Raw genomic sequence first — 16,969 nt, forward strand, 5'->3', positions numbered from 1 at the left:
TTAAGAGAGTGGTGAAGCAATGTAAAAAGAGAGCAAATGAGAGAGTGGGTGAGATGTTATCAACAAATTTTGTTGAAAATAAGAAAAAGTTTTGGAGTGAGATTAACAAGTTAAGAAAGCCTAGAGAACAAATGGATTTGTCAGTTAAAAATAGGAGAGGAGAGTTATTAAATGGAGAGTTAGAGGTATTGGGAAGATGGAAGGAATATTTTGAGGAATTGTTAAATGTTGATGAAGATAGGGAAGCTGTGATTTCGTGTATAGGGCAAGGAGGAATAACATCTTGTAGGAGTGAGGAAGAGCCAGTTGTGAGTGTGGGGGAAGTTCGTGAGGCAGTAGGTAAAATGAAAGGGGGTAAGGCAGCCGGGATTGATGGGATAAAGATAGAAATGTTAAAAGCAGGTGGGGATATAGTTTTGGAGTGGTTGGTGCAATTATTTAATAAATGTATGGAAGAGGGTAAGGTACCTAGGGATTGGCAGAGAGCATGCATAGTTCCTTTGTACAAAGGCAAAGGGGATAAAAGAGAGTGCAAAAATTATAGGGGGATAAGTCTGTTGAGTGTACCTGGTAAAGTGTATGGTAGAGTTATAATTGAAAGAATTAAGAGTAAGACGGAGAATAGGATAGCAGATGAACAAGGAGGCTTTAGGAAAGGTAGGGGGTGTGTGGACCAGGTGTTTACAGTGAAACATATAAGTGAACAGTATTTAGATAAGGCTAAAGAGGTCTTTGTGGCATTTATGGATTTGGAAAAGGCGTATGACAGGGTGGATAGGGGGGCAATGTGGCAGATGTTGCAAGTGTATGGTGTAGGAGGTAGGTTACTGAAAGCAGTGAAGAGTTTTTACGAGGATAGTGAGGCTCAAGTTAGAGTATGTAGGAAAGAGGGAAATTTTTTCCCAGTAAAAGTAGGCCTTAGACAAGGATGTGTGATGTCACCGTGGTTGTTTAATATATTTATAGATGGGGTTGTAAGAGAAGTAAATGCGAGGGTCTTGGCAAGAGGCGTGGTGTTAAAAGTTAAAGAATCACACACAAAGTGGGAGTTGTCACAGCTGCTCTTTGCTGATGACACTGTGCTCTTGGGAGATTCTGAAGAGAAGTTGCAGAGATTGGTGGATGAATTTGGTAGCGTGTGCAAAAGAAGAAAATTAAAGGTGAATACAGGAAAGAGTAAGGTTATGAGGATAACAAAAAGATTAGGTGATGAAAGATTGAATATCAGATTGGAGGGAGAGAGTATGGAGGAGGTGAACGTATTCAGATATTTGGGAGTGGACGTGTCAGCGGATGGGTCTATGAAAGATGAGGTGAATCATAGAATTGATGAGGGAAAAAGAGTGAGTGGTGCACTTAGGAGTCTGTGGAGACAAAGAACTTTGTCCTTGGAGGCAAAGAGGGGAATGTATGAGAGTATAGTTTTACCAACGCTCTTATATGGGTGTGAAGCGTGGGTGATGAATGTTGCAGCGAGGAGAAGGCTGGAGGCAGTGGAGATGTCATGTCTGAGGGCAATGTGTGGTGTGAATATAATGCAGAGAATTCGTAGTTTGGAAGTTAGGAGGAGGTGCGGGATTACCAAAACTGTTGTCCAGAGGGCTGAGGAAGGGTTGTTGAGGTGGTTCGGACATGTAGAGAGAATGGAGCGAAACAGAATGACTTCAAGAGTGTATCAGTCTGTAGTGGAAGGAAGGCGGGGTAGGGGTCGGCCTAGGAAGGGTTGGAGGGAGGGGGTAAAGGAGGTTTTGTGTGCGAGGGGCTTGGACTTCCAGCAAGCATGCGTGAGCGTGTTTGATAGGAGTGAATGGAGACAAATGGTTTTTAATACTTGACGTGCTGTTGGAGTGTGAGCAAAGTAACATTTATGAAGGGATTCAGGGAAACCGGCAGGCCGGACTTGAGTCCTGGAGATGGGAAGTACAGTGCCTGCACTCTGAAGGAGGGGTGTTAATGTTGCAGTTTAAAAACTGTAGTGTAAAGCACCCTTCTGGCAAGACAGTGATGGAGTGAATGATGGTGAAAGTTTTTCTTTTTCGGGCCACCCTGCCTTGGTGGGAATCGGCCGGTGTGATAATAATAATAAAAAAATAATATATATATATATATATATATATATATATATATATATATATATATATATATATATATATATATGTCGTGCCGATTATGTATAACTGGTCAATTAGCAAGAACTCATTTAAAATTAAGTGCTTTCTAAAATATTCTCTTATATGTTTAAAGATATATTTTTTTCATTATTGTTAATGTAAAAAATTTTAATTTTGCACCAAAAGTATCTTAGAAAACTTACCTAACCTTATTATAACAAGAGCAATTTATTTTAACCTAACCCAACTAAATATATTTTAAATACATTTACAGTAATTTACTACTAAACACACACAATCAAATATATTTTTTTCGTTAGGTTCAGAATGATTTTGGCGAAATTATTGCATACACAAATTTTCACTTGTCCTATATGGCAAGGTGAGCGTTGCTATTTAAGCCAAGATCGCAAGTTCTGCCTATTCGGCACGACACACACACACACACACACACACACACACACACACACACACACACACACACACACACACATATATATATATATATATATATATATATATATATATATATATATATATATATATATAAAATATATTTTATATATATATTATATATATATGTATATATTTATATATATTGTATATATATATATTTTATATATACATATATTATATATATATTTATATATATTATATATATATATATTTTATATATATCAAACAGCAGTTGACATCTTCAATGGTCAAGCAGTGTAATTAGCTAAGATAGGATCAGACATTCACTACGCTCTGAGTTGAATGACTCTCACGGAATTTAGTCTAGTCTAATTAAATACAATTTTTTCTCCTGCAGGCACTGGGCGGGGAGGTGTGTGGCACTGACGGTCAGACGTATGCTTCTAAGTGCCATCTTCAGGTCGCTGCCTGTGCCAGCCAGCAGCGCCTCATAGTTGCGCACAAGGGAAACTGCGGTCAGTGTTGGTGGTGGGTTGTGATAGCTGGTGCTAGGTGGTGATAGCTGGGGCTGGGTGGGGATAGCTGGTGCTAGGTGGTGATAGCTGGGGCTGGGTGGGGATAGCAGGTGGTGGGTGGTGACAGCAGGTGGTGGGTGGTGATAGCAGGGGGTGGCTGGTGATAGGCGGTGGTGGTGATACCAGGTGGTGGGTGGTGATACCAGATGGTTGGCGGTGATAGCAGGTGGTGCCTTACGAAGCCATCGTGTGATGGAGTATGGCAGTCGAAATATAACTAGCTTATGTTTTCACAGTGTAACTATCATACAGAATACTGTTGTCAGCCAGTGAATATTCAGACACCCTGGCACCCTGGGTACCACTAGTAACACATGTGGCGTCCGTGGTTTTCAGATCTGTGTTTGGATGTCCACTGTAAGTACGGCGCTCGCTGTGAGGGCGGCCGGTGCATCTGTCCCACAGACTGCCCAGACAAGAGAGAACCAGTGTGTGGGTCTGACCGCTTCACTTATAGTAACGAGTGTGTCATGCGAAAGGTAATGAACTCAACACTGTGTTGATATAGTGGGATTTATCATTGCGTTAATGGGAGGGAAGGATTTAGACACAGCTGGATTAACTTACGCATGCCAGGATTCCTTTCTTTCCAGGTAGCTCGTTAGCGTGTAAACCCTGAACAGTGACGTGTTTGTATTTTCCTTGCATTTCTTTGTGTGTATGTGTGTGTGTGTTTGTATATTGCCTAGTCATGTATTTTCACAAAAAATTACGTGTTTTGATGGTGAGATGGGTATTAATGTTGAAGGTTGACTGGATAGATACTATCGAGTGACGTAACCTAACATGGTGACATCAGTATTGTTGTGGTTATGAATTAATGTAGCAGCATCACATGAGAGTTGATAAGTCTACAATACTGACAATATGAGCAACTAGACAAATGTGCAACACCTGCTTGGCGAAGATTCAGCTAAGGATACCCAGATGTTGCACAAGTGTGTGGTGTAACACCTCACCAGTGTCTGGTGTAATGTTAATATTAGCCAGTGTAGCAACACTCTGTGGATTCCCTCAACAGGTGGCCTGTGAGAAGAACGAAGACGTCAACTATCTCTTCTTTGGGGAATGTGATGAGATCGGTGGCATAGTTACAGGTAAGACAATGTTACGCCCTTGTTACAAGTAAGACAATGTTACGCCCTTGTTACAGGTAAGACAATGTTATGCCCTAGTTTCAGGCAAGACAAGGTTACACCCTAGTTACAGGTAAGACAATGTTATGCCCTAGTTACAGGTAAGACAATGTTATGTCCCAGTTACAGGTAAGACAATGTTACGCCCTAGTTGCAGGTAAGACAATGTTACACCCTAGTTACAGGTAAGACAATGTTATGCCCTAGTTACAGGTAAGACAATGTTATGCCCCAGTTACAGGTAAGACAATGTTACGCCCTAGTTGCAGGTAAGACAATGTTACACCCTAGTTACAGGTAAGACAAGGTTACACCCTAGTTACAGGTAAGACAATGTTATGCCCTAGTTACAGGCAAGACAAGGTTACACCCTAGTTACAGGCAAGACAAGGTTACACCCTAGTTACAGGTAAGACAAGGTTACACCCTAGTTACAGGTAAGACAGTGTTACACCCTAGTTACAGGTAAGACAATGTTACGCCCTAGTTACAGGCAAGACAAGGTTACACCCTAGTTACAGGTAAGACAATGTTACGCCCTAGTTGCAGGTAAGACAAGGTTACGCCCTAGTTACAGGTAAGACAACGATACACGTAAAACAGTCATAGGTTTTCTTGAGACAAGCTTTTCTCTTAGTTTTTGTTAAACTCGAAGATTTATATTTTCTTCAGCTATTCATTACGCTATTACCTGTTTCCTGTAATGAAAAATTTATGTGGTTTTTATGTTCGTACACACTCACCTGGGTGTGTTACACACTCACCTGGGTGTGTTACACACTCACCTGGGTGTGTTACACACTCACCTGGGTGTGTTACACACTCACCTGGGTGTGTTACACTCTCACCTGGGTGTTACTCACCTGGGTGTGTTACACACTCACCTGGGTGTGTTACACACTCACCTGGGTGTGTTACACACTCACCTGGGTGTGTTACACACTCACCTGGGTGTGTTACACTCTCACCTGGGTGTGTTACACTCTCACCTGGGTGTGTTACACACTCACCTGGGTGTGTTACACTCTCACCTGGGTGTGTTACACACTCACCTGGGTGTGTTACACACTCACCTGGGTGTGTTACACACTCACCTGGGTGTGTTACACACTCACCTGGGTGTGTTACACACTCACCTGGGTGTGTTACACACTCACCTGGGTGTGTTACACACTCACCTGGGTGTGTTACACACACACCTGGGTGTGTTACACACTCACCTGGGTGTGTTACACTCTCACCTGGGTGTTACTCACCTGGGTGTGTTACACTCTCACCTGGGTGTTACTCACCTGGGTGTGTTACACACTCACCTGGGTGTGTTACACACTCACCTGGGTGTGTTACACTCTCACCTGGGTGTTACTCACCTGGGTGTGTTACACACTCACCTGGGTGTGTTACACACTCACCTGGGTGTGTTACACACCTGGGTGTGTTACACACTCACCTGGGTGTGTTACACTCTCACCTGGGTGTTACTCACCTGGGTGTGTTACACACTCACCTGGGTGTGTTACACACTCACCTGGGTGTGTTACACACCTGGGTGTGTTACACTCTCACCTGGGTGTGTTACACACTCACCTGGGTGTGTTACACACTCAACTGGGTGTGTTACTCTCACCTGGGTGTGTTACACACTCACCTGGGTGTGTTACACTCTCACCTGGGTGTGTTACACACTCACCTGGGTGTGTTACACACTCACCTGGGTGTGTTACACACTCACCTGGGTGTGTTACACTCTCACCTGGGTGTGTTACACACTCACCTGGGTGTGTTACACACTCACCTGGGTGTGTTACACTCTCACCTGGGTGTGTTACACACTCACCTGGGTGTGTTACACTCTCACCTGGGTGTGTTACACACTCACCTGGGTGTGTTACACACTCACCTGGGTGTGTTACACACTCACCTGGGTGTGTTACACACTCACCTGGGTGTGTTACACTCTCACCTGGGTGTGTTACACTCTCACCTGGGTGTGTTACACTCTCACCTGGGTGTGTTACACTCTCACCTGGGTGTGTTACACTCACCTGGGTGTGTTACACACTCACCTGGGTGTGTTACACACTCACCTGGGTGTGTTACACACTCACCTGGGTGTGTTACACACTCACCTGGGTGTGTTACACACTCACCTGGGTGTGTTACACACTCACCTGGGTGTGTTACACACTCACCTGGGTGTGTTACACACTCACCTGGGTGTGTTACACACTCACCTGGGTGTGTTACACACTCACCTGGGTGTGTTACACACTCACCTGGGTGTGTTACACTCTCACCTGGGTGTTACTCACCTGGGTGTGTTACACACTCACCTGGGTGTGTTACACACTCACCTGGGTGTGTTACACACTCACCTGGGTGTGTTACACACTCACCTGGGTGTGTTACACACTCACCTGGGTGTGTTACACACTCACCTGGGTGTGTTACACACTCACCTGGGTGTGTTACACTCTCACCTGGGTGTTACTCACCTGGGTGTGTTACACACTCACCTGGGTGTGTTACACACTCACCTGGGTGTGTTACACACTCACCTGGGTGTTACACACTCACCTGGGTGTGTTACACACTCACCTGGGTGTGTTACACACTCACCTGGGTGTGTTACACACTCACCTGGGCGTATTATTCTCCCTACAGACGTGATCTACCCAACACCCCTGCCACCTACTGGCCCTGACGACCCCTGCCACTCTCACCCCTGCATCGCTGGGGCAGAGTGCCAGTCAGACGCTGAAGGTCGACCTCGATGTGTGTGCGACTTCTACTGCTCTCCGCCTCCACGCTATGAGCCAGTCTGCGGTAGTGACAAGGAGTTTTACGAGTCAGATTGTCTCATGCGACTGCATGCTTGCAACATTCAAGTGCAACTCACCGTCAGACCCATTCATGAGTGTGCTGGTGAGTATAATAATTATAGTAGCAGCAGTAGTAATAATAATAACTAAACATTTCCTGGTTACAGAGAATTTTGGTCAGCAAAGTGACTCTCGCCTTTGATTTGCTTGTAAATATATATTTTTTACGCCAGAAATGTTTGTCAATCCTATATCCATTTGGTTAAGTTTATCTAAAATCTCTGTAAGGAATATCACATCTATCCCACACACGAAAAGCTCTATTCTCTTCAGCCTCAGGTCAGAGTTCATTATTGTCTGATTAACCACACTGTTGCAGCTTGCAGACCTGCATAACCACCAGAGAGAGTTGTTTTCGACCCCCTTCTGAACCATTGTTAAGTCGTGAGTGGGAAATGGATAGATAGTGATAGATGAAGGAATTGGGAAACTCTCCATTTTTTAAATACACTTCTGACTAGATCTGACATTCAACTCTTTAAAAGTTTTAACCTGACCTACTGACCTTATCCCGCTCACTCGTGACTTATTAGTGGTTCAGGATGGAGAGAAAGGTCATCCAAGTTTCAATGTCACTTTTGTGGGTTGTGAGTTGTTGCAGCTATGGTATTGTGGGTTGTGAATTGTTGCAGTGATGATACTATGGGTTGTATATTGTTGCAGTGATGGTATTGTGGGTAAGTTGTAAATTGTTGCAGCCACGGTACTGTGGGTAAGTTGTAAATTGTTGCAGCCATGGTACTGTGGGTAAGTTGTAAATTGTTGCAGCCACGGTACTGTGGGTAAGATGTAAATTGTGATGAATGGTTTGAAAAACCGACAAGTTGAAGATTGAGACACTTGTGCAGCATATGGGAATCTTTATTCAGGAAACGTTTCGCCACACAGTGGCTTCATCAGCCCAATACAAAGAGGAAGGCGTAAGGAGAGGAGGAGTATGAGGTAATCAGTCCCTCAGCCTGGAGTCGATGTGTTCAGTCCATCAATCTTGTAGAATGTACAGCATAGGGCCGTAGACGTGGCTTGTATACTGTAGTGAGGTGAGGTGAAGCAGGCGGAGGCGGGGTCATAGTGGTACCATCCACTAGTCGAAGTAGGTCTTCGTCCAAAGGTTGAACAAGTGCTGAAGAATTCTTTGTAACAAGATCCCATGATGCTGCAGTGTCTGACAGTTGTGATGAATGGTTTGAAAAACCGACCACTATGACCTCCGTCTGCTTCACCTCACCTCACTACAGTATATAAGCCACGTCTACGGCCCTACGCTGTCCATTCTACAAGATTGATGGACTGAACACATCGACTCCAGGCTGAGGGACTGATTACCTCATACTCCTCCTCTCCTTACGCCTTCCTCTTTGTATTGGGCTGATGAAGCCACTGTATGGCGAAACGTTTCCTGAATAAAGATTCCCATATGCTGCATAAGTGTCTCAATCTTCAAGATGTAAATTGTTGCAGTCACGGTACTGTGGGTAAGTTGTGAATTGTTACAGCCACGATACTATATTTTCTTAATCTGGAAAAATGGTTTTGTGATAAAAACTGCATCTTTCTCGTGTCTCCACCACACAGCTGCCCAGCGCCTTCGAGTATGCAACGGCACATCACCCCTGATCAACCCTTCGACAGGTGAAGATCTGTACTGTGGCGAGGGTGGCACTATATGCCCTCCTGGCACTTATTGCCACAGGGAACACGACTTCGCGAAGTGCTGTAGGGACTACACCATCAGAGTAGCTGGTAAGTGATCTTCTTTTACCTGATGTATTCTGATTGACCTGATGCAGTCTGGTCTCTCACGTATTCGTGGCTTCACTTCTCTTGCTTTGAGTTATATTGATCGATTTCTCATCATCCCTCTACCTAGCAGTGATCTATCTCTACTCCGCCAGTGATTTTGTTCTAACTTTTCTCTGGCAGTGATCGAGGCACCGGTGCCAAGGGACTGCCATCAGACAGACTGGGGATGCTGTGCTGACGGCATCAACATCGCTACTGGCCCGGAGAGGGAAGGATGTCCGGAGTCATGTCGCTGCCACAGACTGGGTGAGTCACAGACTGGGTGATTCACAGACTGGGTGATTCACAGACTGGGTGATTCACAGACTGGGTGAGTCACAGACTGGGTGAGTCACAGACTGGGTGAGTCACAGACTGGGTGAGTCACAGACTGGGTGAGTCACAGACTGGGCGAGTCACAGGCTGAACAAGCCACAGACTGGGTGAGCCACAGACTGGGTGAATCACAGACTGAGCAAGCCACAGACTGGGTGAGTCACAGACTGAGCAAGCCACAGACTGGGTGAGTCACAGACTAAGCAAGCCACAGACTGGGTGAGTCACAGACTAAGCAAGCCACAGACTGGGTGAGTCACAGACTGAGCAAGCCACAGACTGGGTGAGTCACAGACTGAGCAAGCCACAGACTGGGTGAGTCACAGACTGAACAAGCCACAGACTGGGTGGTGAGTTACACACAGACTGAGAGCCACAGACTGACTGTGGGAATCACAGTGTTGCTAAGAATAAGTCAGAGTGTGTACTCACCTATTTGTGTGTGTTCCGTGAGTGTTCTTTACTCTGTTTTAGTGCTTATTACTGTATGGCTCTTGTGGGTTTACCGTTTAGTTTTGATTGTAATAACAGTGTTCATTAGACAAGTGGTGGGTGTTGCTAGATCCAGAGTGGACGATACTAGACAAGCGGTGGGTGTTGCTAGATCCAGAGTGGACGATATTAGACAAGTGGTGGGTGTTGCTAGATCCAGAGTGGACGATATTAGACAAGTGGTGGGTGTTGCTAGATCCAGAGTGGACGATATTAGACAAGCGGTGGGTGTTGCTAGATCCAGAGTGGACGATATTAGACAAGTGGTGGGTGTTGCTAGATCCAGAGTGGACGATATTAGACAAGTGGTGGGTGTTGCTAGATCCAGAGTGGACGATATTAGACAAGTGGTGGGTGTTGCTAGATCCAGAGTGGACGATATTAGACAAGCGGTGGGTGTTGCTAGATCCAGAGTGGACGATATTAGACAAGCGGTGGGTGTTGCTAGATCCAGAGTGGACGATATTAGACAAGCGGTGGGTGTTGCTAGATCCAGAGTGGACGATATCAGACAAGCGGTGGGTGTTGCTAGATCCAGAGTGGACGATATTAGACAAGCGGTGGGTGTTGCTAGATCCAGAGTGGACGATATTAGAGAAGCAGTGGGTGTTGCTAGATCCAGAGTGGACGATATTAGACAAGTGGTGGGTGTTGCTAGATCCAGAGTGGACGATATTAGACAAGCGGTGGGTGTTGCTAGATCCAGAGTGGACGATATTAGACAAGCGGTGGGTGTTGCTTGATCCAGAGTGGACGATATTAGACAAGTGGTGGGTGTTGCTAGATCCAGAGTGGACGATATTAGACAAGTGGTGGGTGTTGCTAGATCCAGAGTGGACGATATTAGACAAGCGCTGGGTGTTGCTAGATCCAGAGTGGACGATATTAGACAAGCGGTCGGTGTTGCTAGATCCAGAGTGGACGATATTAGACAAGCGGTGGGTGTTGCTAGATCCAGAGTGGACGATATTAGACAAGCGGTGGGTGTTGCTAGATCCAGAGTGGACGATATTAGACAAGCGGTGGGTGTTGCTTGATCCAGAGTGGACGATATTAGACAAGCGGTGGGTGTTGCTAGATCCAGAGTGGACGATATTAGACAAGCGGTCGGTGTTGCTTGATCCAGAGTGGACGATATTAGACAAGCGGTGGGTGTTGCTAGATCCAGAGTGGACGATATTAGACAAGCGGTCGGTGTTGCTTGATCCAGAGTGGACGATATTAGACATGCGGTGGGTGTTGCTAGATCCAGAGTGGACGATATTAGACAAGCGGTGGGTGTTGCTAGATCCAGAGTGGACGATATTAGACAAGCGGTGGGTGTTGCTAGATCCAGAGTGGACGACATTAGACAAGATGTGGGTGTTGCTAGATCCAGAGTGGACGATATTAGACAAGCGGTGGGTGTTGCTAGATCCAGAGTGGACGATATTAGACAAGCAGTGGGTGTTGCTAAATCCAGAGTGGACGATATTAGACAAGCAGTGGGTGTTGCTAGGTCCAGAGTGGACGATATTAGACAAGCGGTGGGTGTTGCTAGATCCAGAGTGGACGATATTAGACAAGCGCTGGGTGTTGCTAGATCCAGAGTGGACGATATTAGACAAGCAGTGGGTGTTGCTAGGTCCAGAGTGGACGATATTAGACAAGCGCTGGGTGTTGCTAGATCCAGAGTGGACGATATTAGACAAGCGCTGGGTGTTGCTAGATCCAGAGTGGACGATATTAGACAAGCAGTGGGTGTTGCTAGATCCAGAGTGGACGATATTAGACAAGTGGTGGGTGTTGCTAGATCCAGAGTGGACGATATTAGACAAGCGCTGGGTGTTGCTAGATCCAGAGTGGACGATATTAGACAAGCGGTGGGTGTTGCTAGATCCAGGGTGGACGATATTAGACAAGTGGTGGGTGTTGCTAGATCCAGGGTGGACGATATTAGACAAGTGGTGGGTGTTGCTAGATCCAGAGTGGACGACATTAGACAAACGGTGAGTGTTGCTAGATCCAGAGTGGACGATATTAGACAAGTGGTGGGTGTTGCTAGATCCAGAGTGGACGACATTAGACAAACGGTGAGTGTTGCTAGATCCAGAGTGGACGATATTAGACAAGTGGTGGGTGTTGCTAGATCCAGAGTGGACGATTTTAGACAAGTGGTGGGTGTTGCTAGATCCAGAGTGGACGATTTTAGACAAGTGGTGGGTGTTGCTAGATCCAGAGTGGACGATATTAGACAAGTGTTGGGTGTTGCTAGATCCAGAGTGGACGATTTTAGACAAGTGGTGGGTGTTGCTAGATCCAGAGTGGACGATATTAGACAAGTGGTGGGTGTTGCTAGATCCAGAGTGGACGATATTAGACAAGTGGTGGGTGTTGCTAGATCCAGAGTGGACGATATTAGACAAGTGGTGGGTGTTGCTAGATCCAGAGTGGACGATATTAGACAAGTGGTGGGTGTTGCTAGATCCAGAGTGGACGATATTACACAAGTGGTGGGTGTTGCTAGATCCAGAGTGGACGATATTAGACAAGTGGTGGGTGTTGCTAGATCCAGAGTGGACGATATTAGACAAGCGGTGGGTGTTGCTAGATCCAGAGTGGACGATATTAGACAAGTGGTGGGTGTTGCTAGATCCAGAGTGGACGATATTAGACAAGTGGTGGGTGTTGCTTGATCCAGAGTGGACGATATTAGACAAGTGGTGGGTGTTGCTTGATCCAGAGTGGACGATATTAGACAAGTGGTGGGTGTTGCTAGATCCAGAGTGGACGATATTAGACAAGCGGTGGGTGTTGCTTGATCCAGAGTGGACGATATTAGACAAGTGGTGGGTGTTGCTAGATCCAGAGTGGACGATATTAGACAAGCGGTGGGTGTTGCTAGATCCAGAGTGGACGATATTAGACAAGCGGTGGGTGTTGCTAGATCCAGAGTGGACGATATTAGACAAGTGGTGGGTGTTGCTAGATCCAGAGTGGACGATATTAGACAAGCGGTGGGTGTTGCTAGATCCAGAGTGGACGATATTAGACAAGTGGTGGGTGTTGCTAGATCCAGAGTGGACGATATTAGACAAGTGGTGGGTGTTGCTAGATCCAGAGTGGACGATATTAGACAAGTGGTGGGTGTTGCTAGATCCAGAGTGGACGATATTAGACAAGTGGTGGGTGTTGCTAGATCCAGAGTGGACGATATTAGACAAGCGCTGGGTGTTGCTAGATCCAGAGTGGACGATATTAGACAAGTGGTGGGTGTTGCTAGATCCAGAGTGGACGATATTAGACAAGTGGTGGGTGTTGCTAGATCCAGAGTGGACGATATTCGTGTCTTCAGAGTAAAACATTTTCTTAATATGTGTATTCTTAACATTTCTCAAAAGTCATGTGACCTTAATGAGAGATTTTCAAGTATCTGGTCTTCTTAGTTGATATATGTTTTGCATGTGCTTCTTTAAAGAATACTAGTTGTGTGTGTGGTGGATTGGAGATCTGAAGAAGACTGGTCGACGAGTCGAAACTCTGGAAAGTGATCTTTATCCGAGGATTTGGAGCTACATTTCTTTTGGATCAAACTTTCATTATCTTCCATATCCCAAGTGAAGCATGACCCCTCTCCCCCCCCCTACGGGCTTAGCGCTGTCCCGTGAGTGTATTAATAATGATCAGAAATGAGGATTTAAGACTTTCGACGCCGTGGATTATTATTATTATAATCAAGGGGGAAGCGCTAAACCCGGAGGATTATACAGCGCCTGGGGGGGGGGGATGTGGAAGGCATTCAGGCTTAATTCGGGGAACTGGAGCACAGATCCAATTCCCTAAATCAAGAGCCCCTCACCAACATCAAGGAACCTTCCTTGAGGGGTCGACGCCGTGGAAATTTTGCTAAAAGTAAATTTTATAAGAATCAAGAAATTAAAGTTGGTTGAAGTAACTGTCAATTTTTTTTTTTAACCAGAAAAAATAACTTTGAGAAGTTTGAGTTTGTTGGAGACTCCTCGTCAACTTGGTTTTTTTTTTTTTTCTCCAATTTTCAACTTAAAAATTCCCGCCTTTAATACATTATTGCCACAAAATGTCAACTTAAAACGAGGCTAAGTCAAATATTCTCTTAGACAGTGATTGTTGGTGGCGGTATGAGCCAGGGGATTGTTGTTGGCGTGGTTCGTGCGTCGGTCTGCGTGCGGCCAGCAGTAACAGCCTGGTTGATTACGTCCTCTCATGGACGGGGCCACGGGATACCCTCCAGGTATACTCCAAATGTTTATTCTCTTAGTGATCGCTGACGGTGGTATGCTCCAGGAGATGTTGCTGGTGTTTCTTAGTCACGAAAGTGTAAAGTGTCTCCTGACGCTGGTGTTTGTCACATGATGACCACCAGAGTGCTGAGACAACCTTTGATGTACCGTTGCTGAGTATCAGTGTCACGTGATGACCCGCAGAGTACTGAGACAACCTTTGATGTACCGTTGCTGAGTATCAGTTATTGAGAGACGACTGATCAGGCGCCTCGAGAAATTACTTTTTCTTTACTACAGACCCCATTGTTCCTACCAACGGACGTTTGGTTAAGAGGCGCCTGAGTTTCCCCTGTCTCCTAATATCATGTTTATTTTTCCACTATAATCTACCTCCTTCATAATTATTATCGCATTTGCTTTATCTGCTTTCGTAAGGCAAGTCCAGGATCTTTCCTTAATTCATTGTGTAACTTCACACAATTATCCTCAAAGATTTAAGTTATACCATAAATTAAGATCCTGGACGTCACCTTACGAAAGCAGACAAAGCAAATGCGATAGTAATTATGGAGTAGGTAGATTTTAGGAGGGAAATAAGATAGAAGTCAGGGAACTGACATGCCCCTTAATAAACGTCTAGCATAACAGTAAGAAATCTCAAATTCCTTCTATCATCAGTCTAGTTATCAACAAGGTCGTTCTGCTGTTAATCACTTGATCCGCCTGGATACATTCGTCTGCAAAGCCTCGTTAATAACCAGTCACTTATTTCACTCTTTTTCAATAGAGAGAAAGTCTGATTACCTGATATAACCTGGTTCAAAGTTCTTTATATAGGCCTCCCAGGGAACTTGCCACTCTTCCTTAAAAATTTCTTCTTAGAGATATTCTCGTGTTTGAGTAAACAATTATTTATCCCCTTAGTACCACACAATTCTTACTCACCATTAATGAATTCTTCTCTGTTCTTCGCGCAAGTATTTGATTATTTATATTTGTACAAGATTTTACCATGGTTTGTGCTGGCTGTCAAGATGTTTGCGATGCGTCTCTAACTTGCTATTGATCGCGTTTTCAACTGGGCCGCCTCACACGGGTGTCCAGGCTTTCCTCTGCTAAAAAGAAACCCGATAACTTTCACAAGACACCATATTATCCCACATCCCGTTCTTTAACCGCATTGTTACCCATATACTTGAGTGGGATTGTCAAATTTTCCTGCCTTCTCTTTGATCATCGAGTGTCACGGAAGTCTCTTGTAGCCTCCCTCGAAGCTGCCTGCCATTAGTCGACTGCAACTACTAAAAATTTTAGCCCATGTTTCTTGAGAGACTGATAGACAAACCCCTCTTTACCTACACTCATTTCACTTATTTAAAGTAGACTACGAAGACCAACTATATTCCTGAGCCTCTCCTGCTGCTACTCCTAAACTTGATCCCATTCATTATCAACGATTACGTTTTGACTCATGAAATCGTAATAACCCTATTGCAAAGGAATCACGCAACAGGTGAGTGGTTAACACACTGGTCTGTGAGGTTTAGGTCTCGTTTGCCAAGTCTCACCCGTTCCGTGATTTGATTGTTTTCTGTCCAATGTTTCCCTGTCTAGAGCTCTATAAACAGGTAAACAATCCGTCTTGACAAGACTGACACGATCCTCACTGTTATATTTCCTTCCATGACCTTCACGATCAGTCCATTTATAGAACAATTACGGATATTAATAAGACTAATTTATTTAACCGTCTCCCTCACTTATTACGCCCCATTTAATCACTGCATTTTTTTCCCAACTTCCTTGGGAAGCTCCAGTGATTCAGGTTTGTTGCTCGCTGCTTCATGCCTGAAGGCTGACTGACTTGCCTGCTACAAACTTGTGTTCAGTCCCTCGTGAACTCTTCCATTCACTTTCTTTCTTATGCAAATGCGGTGTATACTGACGCATCTAAATCTCTGTATGGTGTCGGGTATGCGGCTGTTTTTCCCGAAAGAATAATCCACGAACATTTACTAGAATCTGACATTTTCACAGCACTGAGCTCTCTTATAAAGCTCCTCTGCATATTGCAAATTTTTGTAAATTCGATTGACAATATACATGTAAATTCGTATAGCACGTGTAAAGGCCTCCACATGACGCGCCATGCAATTATAGACTCACAAAAAATCGCACTGTATTGAATAACTTCATCAGAGATTACTGTACATGCAAACCTGTCTGCTATCATTGATTTTCATCGTCTGCATCACCGTAACAAACTGGCCTTACACAAAGTCCCACCTTTAACGTAGACTCTGACCTTTTAATGATCATTAATCTATTGCACCAACTATACTATCAATTTTTAACTTTCACTAATCTGCCTCTCCCCATCCCTCCACTAACTCCTGCCCTGTCACATTCCCACACTTCATACACCTCTACCATTTGCTTATGCGGCCACTGCTAGTGATCACACGAACCAGAAAGTGTTCGTTGCTTCACGTTGATCGCAGTCGCCATGATGTGTTTGTTGTGTCAGAAAGGTCACCGCATGAGCTAGGTGATGTTCGCAGCATCACCGTTCTCCAAGATTCTAGCAAAACACTGTAAAACATTACTGATTTTCGTGGTAAATCATGCACAGGAAAACACTGTACGATATACGATAGTCGCAAACTTAACTCTAGAGGAAAAGGGGTTGCTGTTATACAGACGATAAAATGATAGCTATTGCTAACAGATGGCTTTGTGAAGGAGAGTACGATAGCTAGCTACTATGTGGCTATTAAACAGATGAGAGTACGGTGGCTATGCTACCAGCGCGGAAGATATGCGTGCATAAACTACACATACAGTGTGTATGAAGTGTGGATAACATGCTCTAAGACGAGTGCAAATCCCAGGGTGATTGTATATTCACTCACAGATTTCCGATAACACTCAATACCGCAAAAGGCCCTCTCGGCTGTTGAGTATTCCTCTCCCACTGAGCGCGAGTGGAATATTTAA

The 16,969-nt window shown here is 44.8% G+C and overlaps 1 protein-coding gene across 1 annotated transcript in view; it reads left to right on the plus strand.

The window, feature by feature from the left end:
• Nucleotides 1-16,969, plus strand: part of LOC128700579 (agrin-like) — a 180,174-nt gene that overhangs the window by 118,900 nt on the left and 44,305 nt on the right. Inside the window, exons 8-13 of the mRNA XM_070098821.1 lie at nucleotides 2,926-3,043; nucleotides 3,440-3,582; nucleotides 4,125-4,200; nucleotides 6,904-7,164; nucleotides 8,697-8,864; nucleotides 9,045-9,170. Coding sequence (XP_069954922.1) covers nucleotides 2,926-3,043; nucleotides 3,440-3,582; nucleotides 4,125-4,200; nucleotides 6,904-7,164; nucleotides 8,697-8,864; nucleotides 9,045-9,170 — 892 coding nt within the window. The remainder of the gene's footprint in view (nucleotides 1-2,925; nucleotides 3,044-3,439; nucleotides 3,583-4,124; nucleotides 4,201-6,903; nucleotides 7,165-8,696; nucleotides 8,865-9,044; nucleotides 9,171-16,969) is intronic.

Source organism: Cherax quadricarinatus, chromosome 65 (assembly GCF_038502225.1).
Source record: "Cherax quadricarinatus isolate ZL_2023a chromosome 65, ASM3850222v1, whole genome shotgun sequence".
NCBI lineage: Eukaryota > Metazoa > Arthropoda > Malacostraca > Decapoda > Parastacidae > Cherax > Cherax quadricarinatus.